The sequence below is a fragment of the Oryza brachyantha genome, chromosome 10, assembly GCF_000231095.2.
Source record: "Oryza brachyantha chromosome 10, ObraRS2, whole genome shotgun sequence".
Lineage (NCBI taxonomy): Eukaryota > Viridiplantae > Streptophyta > Magnoliopsida > Poales > Poaceae > Oryza > Oryza brachyantha.
The window spans coordinates 9,056,933-9,073,190 of record NC_023172.2 but is presented as its reverse complement, the minus strand read 5'-3'; the positions used below and the strand labels follow the sequence as shown (position 1 = coordinate 9,073,190).

General features: G+C 41.2%; 2 protein-coding genes across 2 annotated transcripts; both read left to right on the top strand.

Moving 5' to 3' along the window:
* The first annotated feature begins 5,010 nt into the window (after positions 1-5,010).
* LOC121055595 (protein TIFY 11e-like) lies at positions 5,011-6,237 on the top strand. The gene has a single exon (XM_040528443.1). The coding sequence runs from the start codon at positions 5,015-5,017 to the stop codon at positions 5,744-5,746; it is 732 nt and encodes a 243-aa protein (XP_040384377.1). The 5' UTR covers positions 5,011-5,014; the 3' UTR covers positions 5,747-6,237.
* Positions 6,238-12,835: 6,598 nt separating this feature from the next.
* LOC121055584 (protein TIFY 11e-like) lies at positions 12,836-13,566 on the top strand. Its single transcript, XM_040528415.1, has one exon. It carries the CDS (start codon positions 12,950-12,952, stop codon positions 13,409-13,411), a length of 462 nt encoding a protein of 153 aa, XP_040384349.1. The 5' UTR covers positions 12,836-12,949; the 3' UTR covers positions 13,412-13,566.
* The last annotated feature ends 2,692 nt before the right edge of the window (positions 13,567-16,258 follow it).

The window sequence follows — 16,258 nt, the reverse complement described above, 5'->3', positions numbered from 1 at the left end:
CCTAACAGATCTCCAAAGGTGGCGACGCCGGCGGCCGACCACAACTGGCCTTCCGAGACTACTAGGGTCGCGTTCGTTTGAAGGCGTGGTAAGTTAACTTAGCTGGCGCGGAAAACGTAGTAATAGATTAGTACATGATTAATTAATTATTAATTATTAAAAAATATAAAATAAATTATTATGATTTTTTAAAACAACTTTTCTATAGAAAATTTTTACAAAAAGTACACCGTTTAGCCGTTCGGCAAGTATGCGCGCGGAAAACGAGGGGGTAAGGTAACTAACTGCAGGAAACGAACGCGGCCTAGCTCCTTCACCGAAAGGACAGGGACAGCGCCGAGTTGAAGATCCTGCGGTTTCTCTCTTTCCACAACTACCAGGAGACGAGGAGGATTAAGGAGTCGAAGCAGGTCTTCAGGTGGTGGGGAAGGTCGACTCAAGATGAAGGCCACCATTCCTGGAGGCAAGCACCACTGGGGAGAGAGGGTCGTCCAACCCGACGGCTGCAGTACCTGGATCCAGACCTACCTGGCGAATACACAACTAAGGATCGACATAGTAAAATACTAGGGATTTTGTACTATAACTTCCAGAAAAAAATTATCAAAATCAAAATTGGCAGGTTGCTTTGTGCTTCTGCATTCAGCCGGTAAAAGTATTTGTGCCAACGCAACCGTTTTCTGTTAATTAAGGCGAACATTTTCCCGAGAATCAAAATTGTCCGAGATGAAAATTGTGGGAAACCACCGCTTAGATTGCTCCTTTTATAACGAAATCAAAATTGTATTTTGGAGCTCGTTTCATGTCTAAAGTATTAGTAATTTACTGTTGTTTATATCTGTACTCCGCCATCTCTTAAGAAAGTTTGTACCGTCTCATCTTATTTTTTCTGGGGCAGATGCTGAGCCCTAATTTTTGTTTAAATCATCTTTAAATCACCATGTAAATTTTGGAGAATTTTGGAGAAAACTAAGGGCACCTTGATTGCTCGTGCAGTCGTGCCACATGGTGGTAGTGGTAGTGTGGTGGAACCTAACTTTTTATTTGTAGCAAGTGCTTTTACTTTGATGAGTATAAGCCGGAGCACAATTTTTCTTTTCATTTTATCCTTTTAGCATGAAGAATCAAAACCCGCATATAAATAAAGTATTTTTTATTCCTTATGACCTAACCTTAACCTTAAAGTTGTATATAGCAATATGCTCACGTGAACTTCTCTCCAAATGCATAAAGTTAACTATAAAAACCAATTTATTCCCTATAAGTTCACCTTTGCATGCAAATTGTACATGCCTAATAGCCCATTAGTTGAGCCCTAACCTACTCTTTGGTAATTTCTTGCTCCGTCAATGTAAATACTCAATTCATCGTGTATAATTTGGGCAAATTCTTTAGGCCCTGTTCGAATCTAAAGGTGGTAATAGGTAGATACCTAATAGATACCACGACCTAATACCCACCTCCACGAAATAAAATTTTACCTACTGGATTATCCATTTTACATTCATGGGTATATTTTTTCTCATACCCATACCCACGTGGGTATTTTTAACCCACGGATAATCCACACCTAATTATTACCACAATATAATAAAAATAACAATACAAGATTAATATCAATTGTAGTCTTGTGCTATAATTTAGCAATAAACAATGAGTACCACAAAAATAGTTAGCTAATAGTTTACCACATAATTAGAATTTTTTATGTTGGGCCGAATTTTTATGTGTAAATGATATAATTTATTTTTATTTATTTTTAGTGGGTACCCATTGGGTGATGGGTATGGATACTACCTACTCATACTCAAACCCAATTACTCATCGGGTATAAAAATTTCTCACTAAGATATCCGTAGATATAAAATCTAACCCATTTAGCCATCCTAATGGGGTAAATACCCATCAGGTATTGGGTAATGGGTCCCCATTGCCACCTTTATTCGAATCTCGTGTAGTGAGCATATTTTCTGTTATTTTTACAGTTATTTAATGATATAAAAAGATGAAATTAACTACTATAAAATTAGATATCTACATTAAAAGATTACAAACTTTTTTATATAAAAATATTTTAAAAAGCATAAGGTTTAGTAGTTCGTAAAACCTATACATAAAAGACGAGAATAACGCTGAGAATAACCTTCAAAATTTTAACATGATTTTGTTCTACCTTTTGATTTATTTACATTTTATATCTAGTAGATGATATTTTATTAGTACTTTTCTTTTAATATCGTTATATGGGTATAAAAGTTTGTTTTATTTATTTGCTTTTCCTTAACCCTTTATAGTTTCGGGGTCATTGTTACGATATATTTACAAACGAAAATAATTTAGGTATAAACTTTTATATATGTATTCTGATCAATCAAAAAACAAAGGCAAAGGCATGATAAACTCTGATGAAAAAACCCTAAAAACAAACTTTTAATTCAATGGTAACAAATTTAAATTTTAGATTATGAATATAAGCGAAAGCAAAATGAATGTTTTTTTCTTGACTGGGCCCTGCTCAACCCATACATGTTCAGGGGCTGTTTGGGACCCCTTGTCCCATCGAATGTTTGGATCATTATTATGAATAGTAAACATAGACTATTAATTAAACCCATCTATAACCTTGGACTAATTCACGAGACGAATCTATTGAGCCTAATTAATCCATGATTAGCCTATGTGATGCTACAGTAAACATCCTCTAATTATGAATTAATTAGGCTTAAAAAATTCGTCTCGTGGATTACCACTCATTTATGAAATTAGTTTTTTTATTAGTCTATGTTTAACACTTTAAATTAGTGTCAAAACATCTGGTGTGATATGGGGCTAAAAAGTTTTGGCTCCATCTAAACAACCCCTCTGTCGGTCGGCCAGCACTGCAGCCGTGCATGGTGGCCGTCGTGCCTGCCATCAGCCAGCACATCACACTGTGATGGAAGTACGAGCGGCTACGGTCCCGTGGTTGTCCGTGGGGTGGATCGGATGAAGTGCTCGCGCCGCGTGGTTCACGTGCCTGCATCTGCGCATGCGCGCGCGGCTGGATGCAGCATTTGCAGCGGGGCCGGTGTGCCGATCCCTGAATCTGAATTGGCCGGCAGCCGGAAACCGTGGCTGGAGTGGGCGATGATTGGACGCCAGAGTTATCATGTCGTGTGTTATCTCGGGGTGGGGAACGGAACGCTAAAATTTTGGTTGCAGCGACGCAAATTGCCATCACATAAAGCAGTCCTACAAAAGCCAATTCATCACGTTGTTTGGATGAGCGGAGAAAAAAAATAATGAGGAATTGCTAGAAAAGCACGGAGTGATTGATATATTTAGAAAAAAATAATTTATAAATAAAATTTTTATATGCATGATCTTACCTAAAATTAAAGGCTGGACAATAAATTATGGTAATAATTTCAAATTTGTCTTCAAATTTAATGTTGAAAAGTTTAAATTTTACTGTATAAATATAATCAGAAACAAAAAAGTGATGCTAGAAGACCGGGAAGCCGTGTATGGCTGCATCTGTTCAGGCAGTGTGGAGTATACTTAGAAAAGTTACATGTTTTGGACTGATAGAGTTTTAGCACTGATAGTACGTGCTCTGCTGTTCTGCCAGCCGAGTTTTGCTGTTGATTCTAGTATGAACGTAAGCTGGGCAGATACAGCGTTTCTGGTATGATTTTTGAAAAGCAGGCCGCTGAGCCTTTTCTATCTTAAAGATAAAGAAACACGAACCCTTAGTTTATGTAGGCTATCCGCACACGTGGTGTGGGGGCGCTTGGTGATTTCTGCTCGAACCCCACACAAAAACCAATGCCGTGCGACGCCAGGAACGGATCGGATCGGATCGTGCCCATGCGGTGCGGCGCCGGAAGCGGGTCGCTCAAAGCGCCGCCCCCCGCAACCCCAGCCGAAAATCCCATCGCCCGCACGCGATTTTTCCACGAGAAAACAAACCAAAACCCAACCAAATCCATTCAGCCAAACCCCGCGTGCGCGGTGCTCGCGCTGGCCCGCCTAAACAAACAAGCAAACGGGCGTGATCCACCGGGTGGCGATCGGCACGACGACACGTTCACCGCACGACGCACCGGCGGGTTCTAACGGGCTCGCCCGTTACCGTCGCGGACACTTTTGAAGTATATGATATAATATTAATTTTTTTTTATAATGGATGTCTATATGTATAGTAAAGAATTATATTTGTACTAAAAATTATATATATAGATAATTTCAATTACAAATAAATTTATAGCATATAAAGTATCAAATTTGGTAAAAAATAATATTTACATGAAAAATATCATTAAAAATACTCTAAATATTATATACTACAAATTATATATATATACATTTTTATATATATAAAGTTTACATTATATATAGAATTCGTACGAAAAAATTACTACAATAACACTTCGTACGAATTAATAGGCACGAACGATTCGTACGGATTAACAGGCACGCGAACCATTTGCAGGAGCCCCCATTTCGCACACGGGCAGCTCCCTCCACCGCACTCGCCTCGTGCGAGGCTACTTCTTTTTCATATTTTCATATTTGTACTAAATATTATATATATATATAAATAGATAATTTATATTACAAATAAATCTATAGCATATAAAATATCAAATTTGCTAAAAAATTAATATTTACATGAAAAATATCATTAAAAATACTCTAAATATTATACACTAAAAAGTTATGTATATAAATTTTTATATATAAAAAGCTTACATTATACATGGAATATACATGGAATTCGCACGGAAAAATTACCCTCGATGACACGTGAACGATTCGCGCGGGTTAACGGCCACGCGAACAATTTACCGGATAGCCCCATTTCGCGCACGGGCGGCTCCCTCCACCTTTCTAGCGTCGCGCGAGAGAGGCTATTTCTTTCTTTTTGTTGTTGTTGTTGGTTTTTACCCACGTTTTCGCCGGGGCGAGCGCGCCCAACCGCTCCTGTCTTTTGCCCCCACGGGGGAGTGGTGTGGTGGGAGTCGTCAACAACATGCGTGAACTTCGCTCGCTTGTGCTAGTTTTTTTGTCGTCCTTACCAGTAGCCTATATAGGCCAAATTGGCCATGAACAATCAAATCCATACACGCACACGCACAAAACCGGTGAGTCCAGAGGGAGGATCAACGTGCGTCGCGTGCTCAGAGCCCAAGGACAGAGAGACTCACCCACCGGGCAGGCGACGATGGCGGCGGCGGCGGATTGCGGTGGCGGCCGGCGGATGTTCGCCGTGGCGTGCGGCGTGCTCAGCCGCTGCGTCAAGGCCGAGGCGGCCGCCGGGAAGATGGCGAGCTGTTACCCCGCTTCGCCGGCGGCCACGATGTTGCTTATGCCGGGAGCGGACGTCGTGCCGGACGTGAGGGAGGAGGAGGAGCGCGCCCAGGGGAAGAAGCCCGAGATCGTGTACGGCGGGCGGGTGCTGGTGCTCGACGGCTTCCCCGCGGTCGGCGCGGCCGAGCTGGTGCGCGCCGCGGCGGGCGGCGGCGGCGGCGGGGGCCCCGCCGACCTGCCGGTGGCGAGGAAGGCGTCGCTGCAGCGGTTCATGGAGAAGAGGCGCGGCAGGCTCGGTGCGACGGCGCCGTACTCGCCACGGGCACGCGGGGCGCCGGCGGCCCCTTTGCCGTTCCGGCCACTGGCGGCCAGTGCCCGCAAGGACGACGACGGAGGCGCCGGGTGCTGGCTCGAGCTGGCCACGCCGGGGGGATCAGGCCGCGCGGCGTGGTGACACTGAGGCGTCTCGTCATCCGCACCCCGACGACGACGGCGGCGGCGGCGGCGCGCTCGACTGACATCAAATTTGCTTCCTTTTTCCTGCGATCAAGACAAATTGGCTCGTTGGGCTTTTGATTCGGATCGCAAGACTCAAGGCTAATTTACTGACATGTATAAAACAAGTATTATATATATAAATCTGGATTAGAGATGCAACAATTTATAAGAGAGATTGGGGTTAGGCGCCTCGATCGTTCTCTCATCTTCGAAGAATTTGCAGTTGCATTTCAAAGCATCAATGAAAGCAAACTAAACCATGTAATTCCCCATCCATAATTTGATATACATCACGCTAAAAATATCGTCTGGGCCACTGAAGTTTTTCCCCACAAGGGTGAAGGCACAACATGGCCCTTTTAATTCGTTCGACCTTAGGTCCATAGTGCAGCAGAATGTAAAAATACATTTGCAAATTTATGAATGGTTTTTTTTTCATATCGTTAATTGAATGATAATTCTAATAGTATTTTTTTTAATTCTTGGTAGCAGCTTTACCATAATAATTTAAACTACTAGCAAATTTACCATTTCCATAAAAGATAGATACGGAGTACATATGTGAGCAAACATGCAGAGCTGTGTTTTCCATAGTACTTTCTTTGTCCCAAATTAAATCGAACCAAAATATCCCTCGTCAATTAGTATGAGTAGGTGGATAGATAAAAGGTATTTACTTGTTTTAGGATAAAATGAAAAAACTAAAAAAAACAATTTATTTTGAGATGGAGTGTACTATATTTTTAGCATTTTGAGCGGCTTATATTCAAATCGATTTCTCCAGCAAGGTCACAATATTACAATAATCAATGCGATCAATCACGGACGTCCATTTATGGGTGAATAGATATGCATAAATCACTGAAAGTATTAACTTGTACTCCCAACGTCTAAAATATAGTAGGCTAGTGTTAGCTAGATTCATGTTAAGGGTTTTATCTAAATTTATAGTATTGAATGATATCTAATTTAGTACTTTTATTATATTGCTGTATGGAACGGGAGAGCAGCAAACAAAAAAGAAAGTTATGGCAGCACATCTTGGAGCGACGAAAACCTCTGCATCCTTCCTACCATACTCCTTTTATCCTAAAATATACTCCCTTCATTTCTTAATATTAGGCACAGTTGATTTTTTATATATATTTAATTATTCATCTTATTCATTTTTTTAAAAAATATGTAAAACTATATATATGCATATAAGTAAATTTAACAAAAAGTAAATTTAACTATATATATATATATATACGAATAGTCAAACGTATATAAAAAATCAACGACGTCAAATATGTAGGAACGAAGGGAGTGGCTATCAACAATCTTATCTTTGCACTTATATTATGCTTATAAGCTAAAATCTAAATTTTATTCTTAGACTAAAAGTTGATTTTTAGTTTTTTTATCATAGTTTATTCTGTAGCTTTTATTTTTAGATCAGTAAGTATATATATATATATAATATAATATAATATAATATAATATAATTTTTATCATATTTTTTCCATTGCTAAATACACCATTTAGTTTTTTTTGCTTCCACATACTTAACAATGACCTGTACTATAGTATCCGATTTGATAATTTATAGCATAACATAATATGCATTTGTTCAGAGTCGTCGTTTAAATCCGATGTACTAGCTATATTTAGGAAGGACTTGCCATCGGAGCAATGCATGGAATTTTTTGAATTTTTAATTTTATTTATTAAATATTTTACAAAATCAATTTTACGAAACAAACCTCCTGCCGCCCTCTAGGAGAGCGGAATGCTGATGTGGCAAACGGGCACCCGGCCGGGAGGAACGGCCGGCAACGGCACGTCGGGCCTTTTTACATTTAGTCCCTTTCCGCCCTCTGTAAGGGCGGCAGGGGGTAAATGCAAAATTGTCATGCCGCCTCGGGAACTTTTTATAATTAAACCACGTTTTGATCCATATATGTATAACATATGTATTTGTTTGATCACAAGCACTCTCTTGCTTTAGTGGTTTCATGTATAACATATGTATTTGTTTGATCACAAGCATTCTCTTGCTAGACCAGAGGTTGAATTCCCATTAGAGCATAATTATTCCTATTTTTGCCAACTAAAATGCCCAAACAAAAATATACTACTATGAGTATTCGACCACTGGTCTCCAAGATAGAAGAGAGTAGCAATGACCACTGAGCCAAGAGAGTATTTGTAATTAAGCAATTATATATGTTATACATATTTGTATCAAACCGCGGTTCGATCATGAAAAGTTCCAGGGGCACGCATGGGTATTTTTGCATTTAGCGGGGCTAAATGCAAATAGCTCGGCATGCCGTTGTCGTCTGTCCCTCCGAGCCAGGTGGCCGTTTGTCACGTCGGCATTCCGCCCTCCTAGAGGGCGGTAGGAGGTTAGTTATGTGAATTTTTGAAACGCAAAATTAAATTTATAAAATATTTAATAAATAAAATTCAAAATTCAAAAAATTCAGCAATACATCGCGGCAGCTACAGCCCGGCGTGGCCTGACCGATCCGATGCAGCCGGCGTGCGTGCCCGTAAATGCTGGCCCAGCATCTGGAGCTGGACCGGCTGTCCAGGGCTTGCGTCAGGAAATGGGCCCTACGTCAAGCCCAAAAGTCCAAAGCGTTTTATTAGTATTTTATAAGTAAATAGAGAACTCATCTATATTTTTTAGTGAAGTTATTATAAATATAAATAAAGAACAAACGCCCAAATGAAGTTACTCACGACTGTAAACGATAAGGCCCTAGCTGTGCCTCCTGTGAAACGTAGATCAATGGAATAGAAAAAAAAAGAGGCATTTTACAATTTTAATGCACGTGTAAATCAGATAATTAAAGAACATAGAAAAAAATATAGAAATGATAATTTAAATAAATAATAGGAAAAAAGAGAAAGACAAAAGAAAGTTTTCAGAGGGTTGGAATGTTGGGCCTAATGTTAACTTTTCTGCAAGACCTTTTGCAAGCCATCTCATAGAAAATTCATAGGATTTGTTGGAGTTTTAATCCTTTGCTTCAAAGGATCCATATATATTTTTTTCTCTAAAAAAAAATCAAATTATACATATTTGCTGATGTATCTATTGGCCCGGCCCGATCTATTGATGAGACTATAATCCGATTTGTGGAGGCACGATTTTAAGAATCGTGCTACCAACCAAACACTACTAGAGCCCTACAATCGTTAAACAGCACTTCCGAGATTTTGTTAGCCGTGCCAAGAACACGGTTGACCTAACCACGAGAATATCGGTTCGTGCAAGCAACGACAAGCGAGAACAAAGAAAAAGAGCAATCCAGAAATTGCTAGGTATAAAAGTAACCTAATTAGACGCGTTTAGTTTCCAAAAATTTTATTAGAGGGGTTACATTGATACGGTTACATATTTAAAGTATTAAACATAGTCTAATTATAAAACAAATTTCAGATTTCGCCTGAAAACCGCGAGACGAATCTTTTGAGTCTAATTAATCCGTCCTTAGCGCATATAGGTTAGTATAGCACTTATAGCTAATCATATACTAATTAGTCTTAAAAATATTTGTCTCATGATTTTTCCCGTAACTATGTAATAGTTTAATTCTTTCATGTATATTTAATGTTTCATTTAAGTATCCAAGGATTCGATGTAATGTTTGATGTAATATTTTGCAAAAAGTTTTTGCAAACTAAACATGTCTTAATATTGTGAGGTTATGTTAACACGAATCTACGAGTCGAACCGACTCTAAAAACAATTTGGAGTTTGTACGCCCACGGGAGCCAAACTAGTATAAACAAAACCTAAATTTTGAAGGCGCCGAGCCGCCGACGGCAGCAGCTAAAATAACAGGTTCAAGTGTGAACGCGGTGAAATCCAGGAGGCCCATGGCCAGCGCTGCCCTTTTAAAAGTAGGACATGGGCCTTGTGGTTTATGCATGCTGCATGAAAACATGTAAATTCAGCATGTTTCTATACATGTATTTATGTATAAGTGTAATAGTTAAACAAATGATTGAAATGCATGGATGTAGTGTTCTGTGAAACATTTTGCCTCAAACACATGTAATTACTTGAAACAAATTGCAAAAACCAGGGTTTACGTTACAAATGTATCCAAACTTATGTTTTCGTGAAATTTACTCTTTTTAAATAGATGAAGAGCAGACACATTCATGTAGCAAGACAAACAAGTTTACATGATAATTAAATAGTAAAAACTATGTGATGTTCCTATCATTTTCTATGGTATTTTCCTACCAATCGAAAGGGCCTCCACGTACCGTCAGATGTCAATTTCTCTCTCTTTTCTAAAGGAAATTTAGCAGGATCTTTGACAGTTTATTTACGGAGGACTATAGGTAGAATCACTTCTCTCCGCCAACGATCAACTTTTCACGTCTCGATCCTCACCGGCGCAGCCAAGAAACTTCTCATTGCTGGTACTACTACTCTAAGCTCGTCGTACGAGCCGTGTACGCAGTGACGGTCGTCAGCGTGAAACGGCGCTGCTTCCGTCTGCGGCCACGCGTCCGCGCCGTCTACGTTGTATGCGGACCGTACGATGTACGTCGTACGTGATGTATTTACCATACTACTACTAGTCACGCTTGTACCATAGTATTTATACGGCTGTATGAATAGCGGGAGTACAGTGCACGAGTCTACTGATCTATGTATATTTGTAAATCAAAATCACAACTTTTAATTCAAAGTTGATTTTAGGTTTTTCACCCCAGTTTTTTTTTGCGCTGGTTTTTATATCACTAGAATACATATATAAAAGTTTTATTAAAAAACTTGTTAGGGAAATAGACGCATAACCGAGAAACAGATTTAACATGGAAAACCCTTGCGGGCAAAAACCACGGGCGCCAACCGGCAATATCCACTATGAGGTGATGATTATAATAGCAGGAGAATACACCGGGCCATCACACGCTTCCCGTACAGCTTACAAGGAATATATATAAGAGGAAATCAAGAAGTTCTAATAGGAAAAGACTGACAAAATCCTGTTAGAAAACTAATCCTACTCCTACTTCAAAATAGTTAGGAGAAATTTAGTAGGAACTAGTAATATAATCCAAATACATTATAGATAATAATTCGGATCAAATCTAACAAAACTATTTTTCGTTTGTAAATATATGGTTCGACATTTTCGATCCAGCCTTTACAGTGCTGTACGGACGGACGGCGGGAGTACGTGCCGGTGAGTGCGCGAGTCTACGGCGCATCAGCGTCGGCGACTTGGCGAGCGAGTGGGTCGGTCTCCATCGCCTGCGCCGCCGGCGATCGATCGGCTCACCCGTTGCGCTGGGAAAAAAAAAATTGATTCGGTGACAGCTACGTACGTGGCCGGGATTGCAGCCCAGCCTGGACCAGCTTTTGCAGGTATCGGGTAGTGCAGGCTCACATCTGGAAATGGGCCCTGCCCAAAGCGCAAAAATCCAGAACGCTTAGACGATTTTGGGGTGTTTGGCTTGTTTAGGAAAACCATATTTATAAATATAAATATTCTATTAATAACATATATATATATATGTGTGTGTGTTTAGCGATATGAAAGCTAAGGGTGGAAAATAAAATAAAACAAAAAAAATCCAAAAATCTATCGAGATTGGAAATTTAAATTTTGACTTATAAACAGACACGAAAAGATGATCTCGTTTAGTGAAGTTATAATGGTAGTACCTGGAAATAAACCACCTGATTCGATGCAACCTAACAGCAGAAGAGAAGCAAATCTACATGTTTTAAGCTTCCAAGTTCCAACATATTGATTTGGTGATGCACTTTGGTTTACCCTCCTAAACTCTATCTTCTTAATAAATTGTTTATGGGTCTTCAGAAACAGAAAAAAAAAATAAAGGCAGCACTTTACCTCAGTTTAAAAATGTAGACATGATCCACAATAAAAGTGTTCGAATAACATTTACATTATAAATAGTCACTTCAATCATTTTATATTTAAGAGGGTGATTGTTTGGTTTTTTAGGAAAAACAATGAGCATATTTGCAAATAAAAATATTTGTGAATAAAAAATTTATATACATGTTCTTAGCTATCTAAAAGCCAATGCTACCAAATAAACCATGATAAAAAACCCCCAAAATCTACTTTATGTTTAAGGTCAAAAATTTAAATTTTGGCTTATAAGCACGAAGAAAAGAAAACAAAGATAGGGTTTGTCAATGTATTCCATTTTACTAGCAATTACTCTCTTCAGTCCAAAATATAAGTATTTTAAGATTGTTTAGCTAATATTAAGGTTGGGTGAAAGATATCCTTTAGCCACTTCAGTGATCAACTTTTGAATTTTGAATTATCTAGATTTCATTTTCCAAGCTTTTGATTGGTTGGGTAATCACTAATATGGTGAAACTGAGCCCCTGAATCAATATAATACATACTAATATTATGGTTCAAAATTTTTTTTAAAAAGGCTTCTATTTTAAAACCGACTGAGTAAATTCCAACCCTCAACCATCCCTCCTTTATTCAGTGCCACCAAAGTCTTTTATTAATAACCTTACTATCAACTTAAATAACATAAGAAATACCAAAAGGGGTTGGGGGGTTTTAGTTTATCGCATGCCAAACCAAACCGAATTATTAGCACGTTTTAAATCCACAACATGGGAGACCCAGCCACCCCTAAACATGTGCCAAACACTGATTATAAAAAACAAACAGGTCATTAAATAGGAGTCAATTGAATTTTTTTTAAAAAAGCGCTAATCTTTGTGATAATGAGAGCTGCCCAGGCGTTTGAGGCGTCGTCGACCCAGTCGGCGTGGCGCGCGACGTGGGCCCCACCCCGCAGCCTCCTCGCGCGATCCTCTCCTCTACCTCCACCTCCACGGCGCCACGTCGAACTGCGGCGCCGTCGCCGTCACCACCACCCCCCCCCAACCCCACACCGCCCCATGGCGACGCGATGCGATGCGGGGCGTCCTCACCTTTCACGTGTTCTTCGTGCCGACGCGAGCACCGGCCCCAGCCCCGCGCGCGCCTACAAAAAGCACAGCGCCGCGCCATTTCGCAGCGAGAGTACAAACCGGAGAGTTTCTTTTTCGTTTGGTTTTGTCCGATCGATTCGGCTCCTCGCTCTCATTACAGCTTCGAGGGCAAGAGATCGGCGAGGTTCCAACACCCACGCGCTGGCGATGGCGGCGGAGGCGGGAGCGGGCGCGGCGACGAGCCGGTTCGCGGCGGCGTGCGGCGCGCTCAGCCAGTACGTCAGGGCGGCGGACCAGAGGGCGACCAGGACGACGGCGGCGGCGGCGGTGCGGCCGCTCCCGCTCATGCCGGGCGCCGACGTCGTCAGCGACGAGCGGGAGGAAGCCGCGGCGGGGGTGGCGCAACAGCTCACCATCTTCTACGGCGGGCGGGTGCTGGTGCTCGACGACTGCCCCGCCGACACGGCGGCCGCGCTGCTGCGGCTCGCCGCTGCGGCCAGAGGAGCGGCGCCGAGCGGCGCCGCCAGCGCCTCCGCCGCCGCGGACCTGCCGGTGGCGAGGAAGGCGTCGCTGCAGCGGTTCATGGAGAAGAGGAAGGGCAGGCTCGCCGCCCGTGGCGGCGCGCCGTACCGGCGGCACGACGGCGACCATCTCGCCCTCGCGCTCTAAGCCTATACAATCCACGTTAAATTTATCATTTTTAACGACGCCGTGATGAAGATTACGCTTGCGATCCATCACATCTCCAAGATTTGTACATACGATGATTTTAAAATTTTAATGTGTAACAAGTACAGATTCTAGGTTCATAATTTCATTTCAAAGAGTTTACATGTACAGACCCCCCAAAAAAAAACTATCTATATTACTATATACTGAATGAATTGACGGTGGAATTCAAACGCCTAGATGACAAATTTGATCAAATTACATTTGCTTGCTTTACACCATCGACCATGTTGCAATTTGGACTAATCAACATTCGTACGAAAGAAACGCATAGATGGAGGAGTCCAACCCGTTTATTGAATTGTACTAATGCGCATGTGCGTGCATCCGACCGGCTTGAAGGGTAGCTTCCCTTTCAGATTAGAAAGAAAATGACCAGAGACACTGACCATTCCATGTGCCAAGTTGGAATAAAAGTGCTTATAGAATATACTCATGTATTACCATGAGCTTTTCAGCTTTGACTAATGATGCATCTGCAAACCTCGTATCCTGTCTTAATTAAGCACGTGGGTAAATTCTAGATATTTACTACAACCACCATGTTTAGGATATTACTACTAGTAGTAGTATATAGTAGTGCTAAAGCACAAGAAGTCAACAACAAAAAGACTATGGCCACAGCCATTTCAACCTCTTCACCGGTGTTCCTTTCACGTGACACAAAATATAATTCAAAAACAATTAATTAGTCAGAACCAGCCCAACGAGGCTGCTAGATTTATCGGTGTTTCATTAGTATTGATCAAGCTCCCTTGAGATGGTCCAAAGTGGACCTGCAGCCCACCCAGGCTTTGGCAATTTCAGAATCCAAAGAAGTTCAGGGGGGCTGAAATTCCAAAAGTCCAAAACAAATAAACAATCTCAAATTCGAATAGAAATTTGTTTAAGTTCAAAACAAATCAAAAAATTATGTCTCATGGCATGTTATGTGAATCTGAAAATTTCCAGCACTATATTTTTGTTTCTATTTATTCTTATAAGCCAAAATTTTAATATTAAATTTGGAGACAATTTTACGATTTTTTTATTATACTTTACTTTCCAACCTTACCTTTCTTTTAAAAAAAAAACCAAACAATCACCCTTTCAAAAGCACGAATCATGTATGCAGCTAAGCCATCTCCCCCTCGCAACCGCTACACACCCTGCACGAACACGCCTCTGTGGGGGGGGGGGATCTCTTGGGCTTATCGTGAGTCTGAGAGCGACGTTTCGGTTGGGGGAAGTGGCCGAGAAGTGATCGAGCCCGGCCGCTAAAGATGGAGAGCATCGCATCGCCTTTTTGTGCGCCACGGCGACGTGCCCGCCCCCGTTCGAGCACGGCGGTACGTTCGCTGCACACGGCCGGATCGGGGGACGCACGCCGGATCGGCTCGATCTCCTGCGTCACGGAAACGTGCAAATGCCCTAGCTTGCGAGCGAACCGCACGCAAATTGGCCCTGCCTCGCCCGCCCTCGATCGGGCAGGCGGTGTTTCCGCCGCTGGCTCACGGTCACGGCCACACTTCCTTTTTGATCCTCTCCGACCTCGCCTGTCGCAGTGACGTCGCCGGTGATGAGTGATTAGTGATGATAGCTTTTATTGTTTCAAACGTGTCTTAATTACGTGAGAGCCATAGTTTATACGGGGGACAATGGTCATGTGAACTTGTTTATGGCCCCGTTCGCAAGTGACTAAGGGGGTAAATTTTTCCGCTTTTTTCATGCGCACGCTTCCCAAACTACTAAATAGTGTATTGTTTACATAAATCTTTTATATGAAAGTTGTTTAAAAAATAAGATTAACCTATTTTTCAAATTTACAAAAGCTAATACTCAATTAATCATGTGCTAATGGCTTTTTCCGTTTTACGTGCGCTGACTAAGCTGGCTAGCTTGGTCACTTGCGAACGGGGCCTATTTAATCCTAACAAGAGTATCTACCAGAGTTTACTATCCCTACTCTCCATCCTGTTTTTGGCGAACTAAAAAAAACTCCAATAGTTTACCATATGTCTTTTCTAAATTTAGCAATTTATTATATCTTCTATTTATACATATATTTAAGAGTTTCATCCACGAGAAACAAGTGATCGAACCCGCTAAAGATGGAGAGCATCGTATCGCTTTTTGCGCGCCACAGCGACGTGCTTGCCCGCGTTCGAGCACGCGGTACGTTCACTGCACACGGCCGGATCGGGGGACGCCGGATCGGCTCTCCTGCGTCACGGAAATGTGCAAATGCCTTTGGGAGCTAACCGCACGCAACTTCACCTGCCTCGCCATCAAGCGAGTTTTGTTTGTTAAATAGTCCCATATTGATTATGGAGGGACAAAAAAAAATTAGAATATAAGTGAGAACATCTCACCTCAGTGGCTAGCTTTTGAGGTGGAAAATATCCTTTACGATCATACAGTGTTACGGTACTATGACTTTATTAATAAAAGACACAAAAAGTCAATAAAAGACAAAAAAAAGCCAGTATTATAAGTCTTGTGTTACGGTACTATGACTTTAAACATTGCATGTATAGTAAAACAATAATGGTACCGTAGGATATGTACTATTCATTGATACTGTAGCGATCAATCTCACGTGTTTGTTGCGAATCGTACGGCTAAAAATACATTTAAAGTCATAACACTGTTCATCTCTAACTTTTCTAAACAAAGTCAGAGAATCACATTTGCTCACACGGCCACACTTCCTTTTTATCTTCTCGGACCACGCCTATCACAGTGACGTTGCCAGTGATGCTAGCTTTTATTAATTGTTTCAAACATGTATTACGTGAGAATCTTAAT

Coding starts and splice junctions, on each gene's coding strand:
- LOC121055595 (XM_040528443.1), top strand. CDS start 5,015: ATGCGTGAACTTCGCTCGCTTGTGCTAGTTTTTTTGTCGTCCTTACCA.
- LOC121055584 (XM_040528415.1), top strand. CDS start 12,950: ATGGCGGCGGAGGCGGGAGCGGGCGCGGCGACGAGCCGGTTCGCGGCG.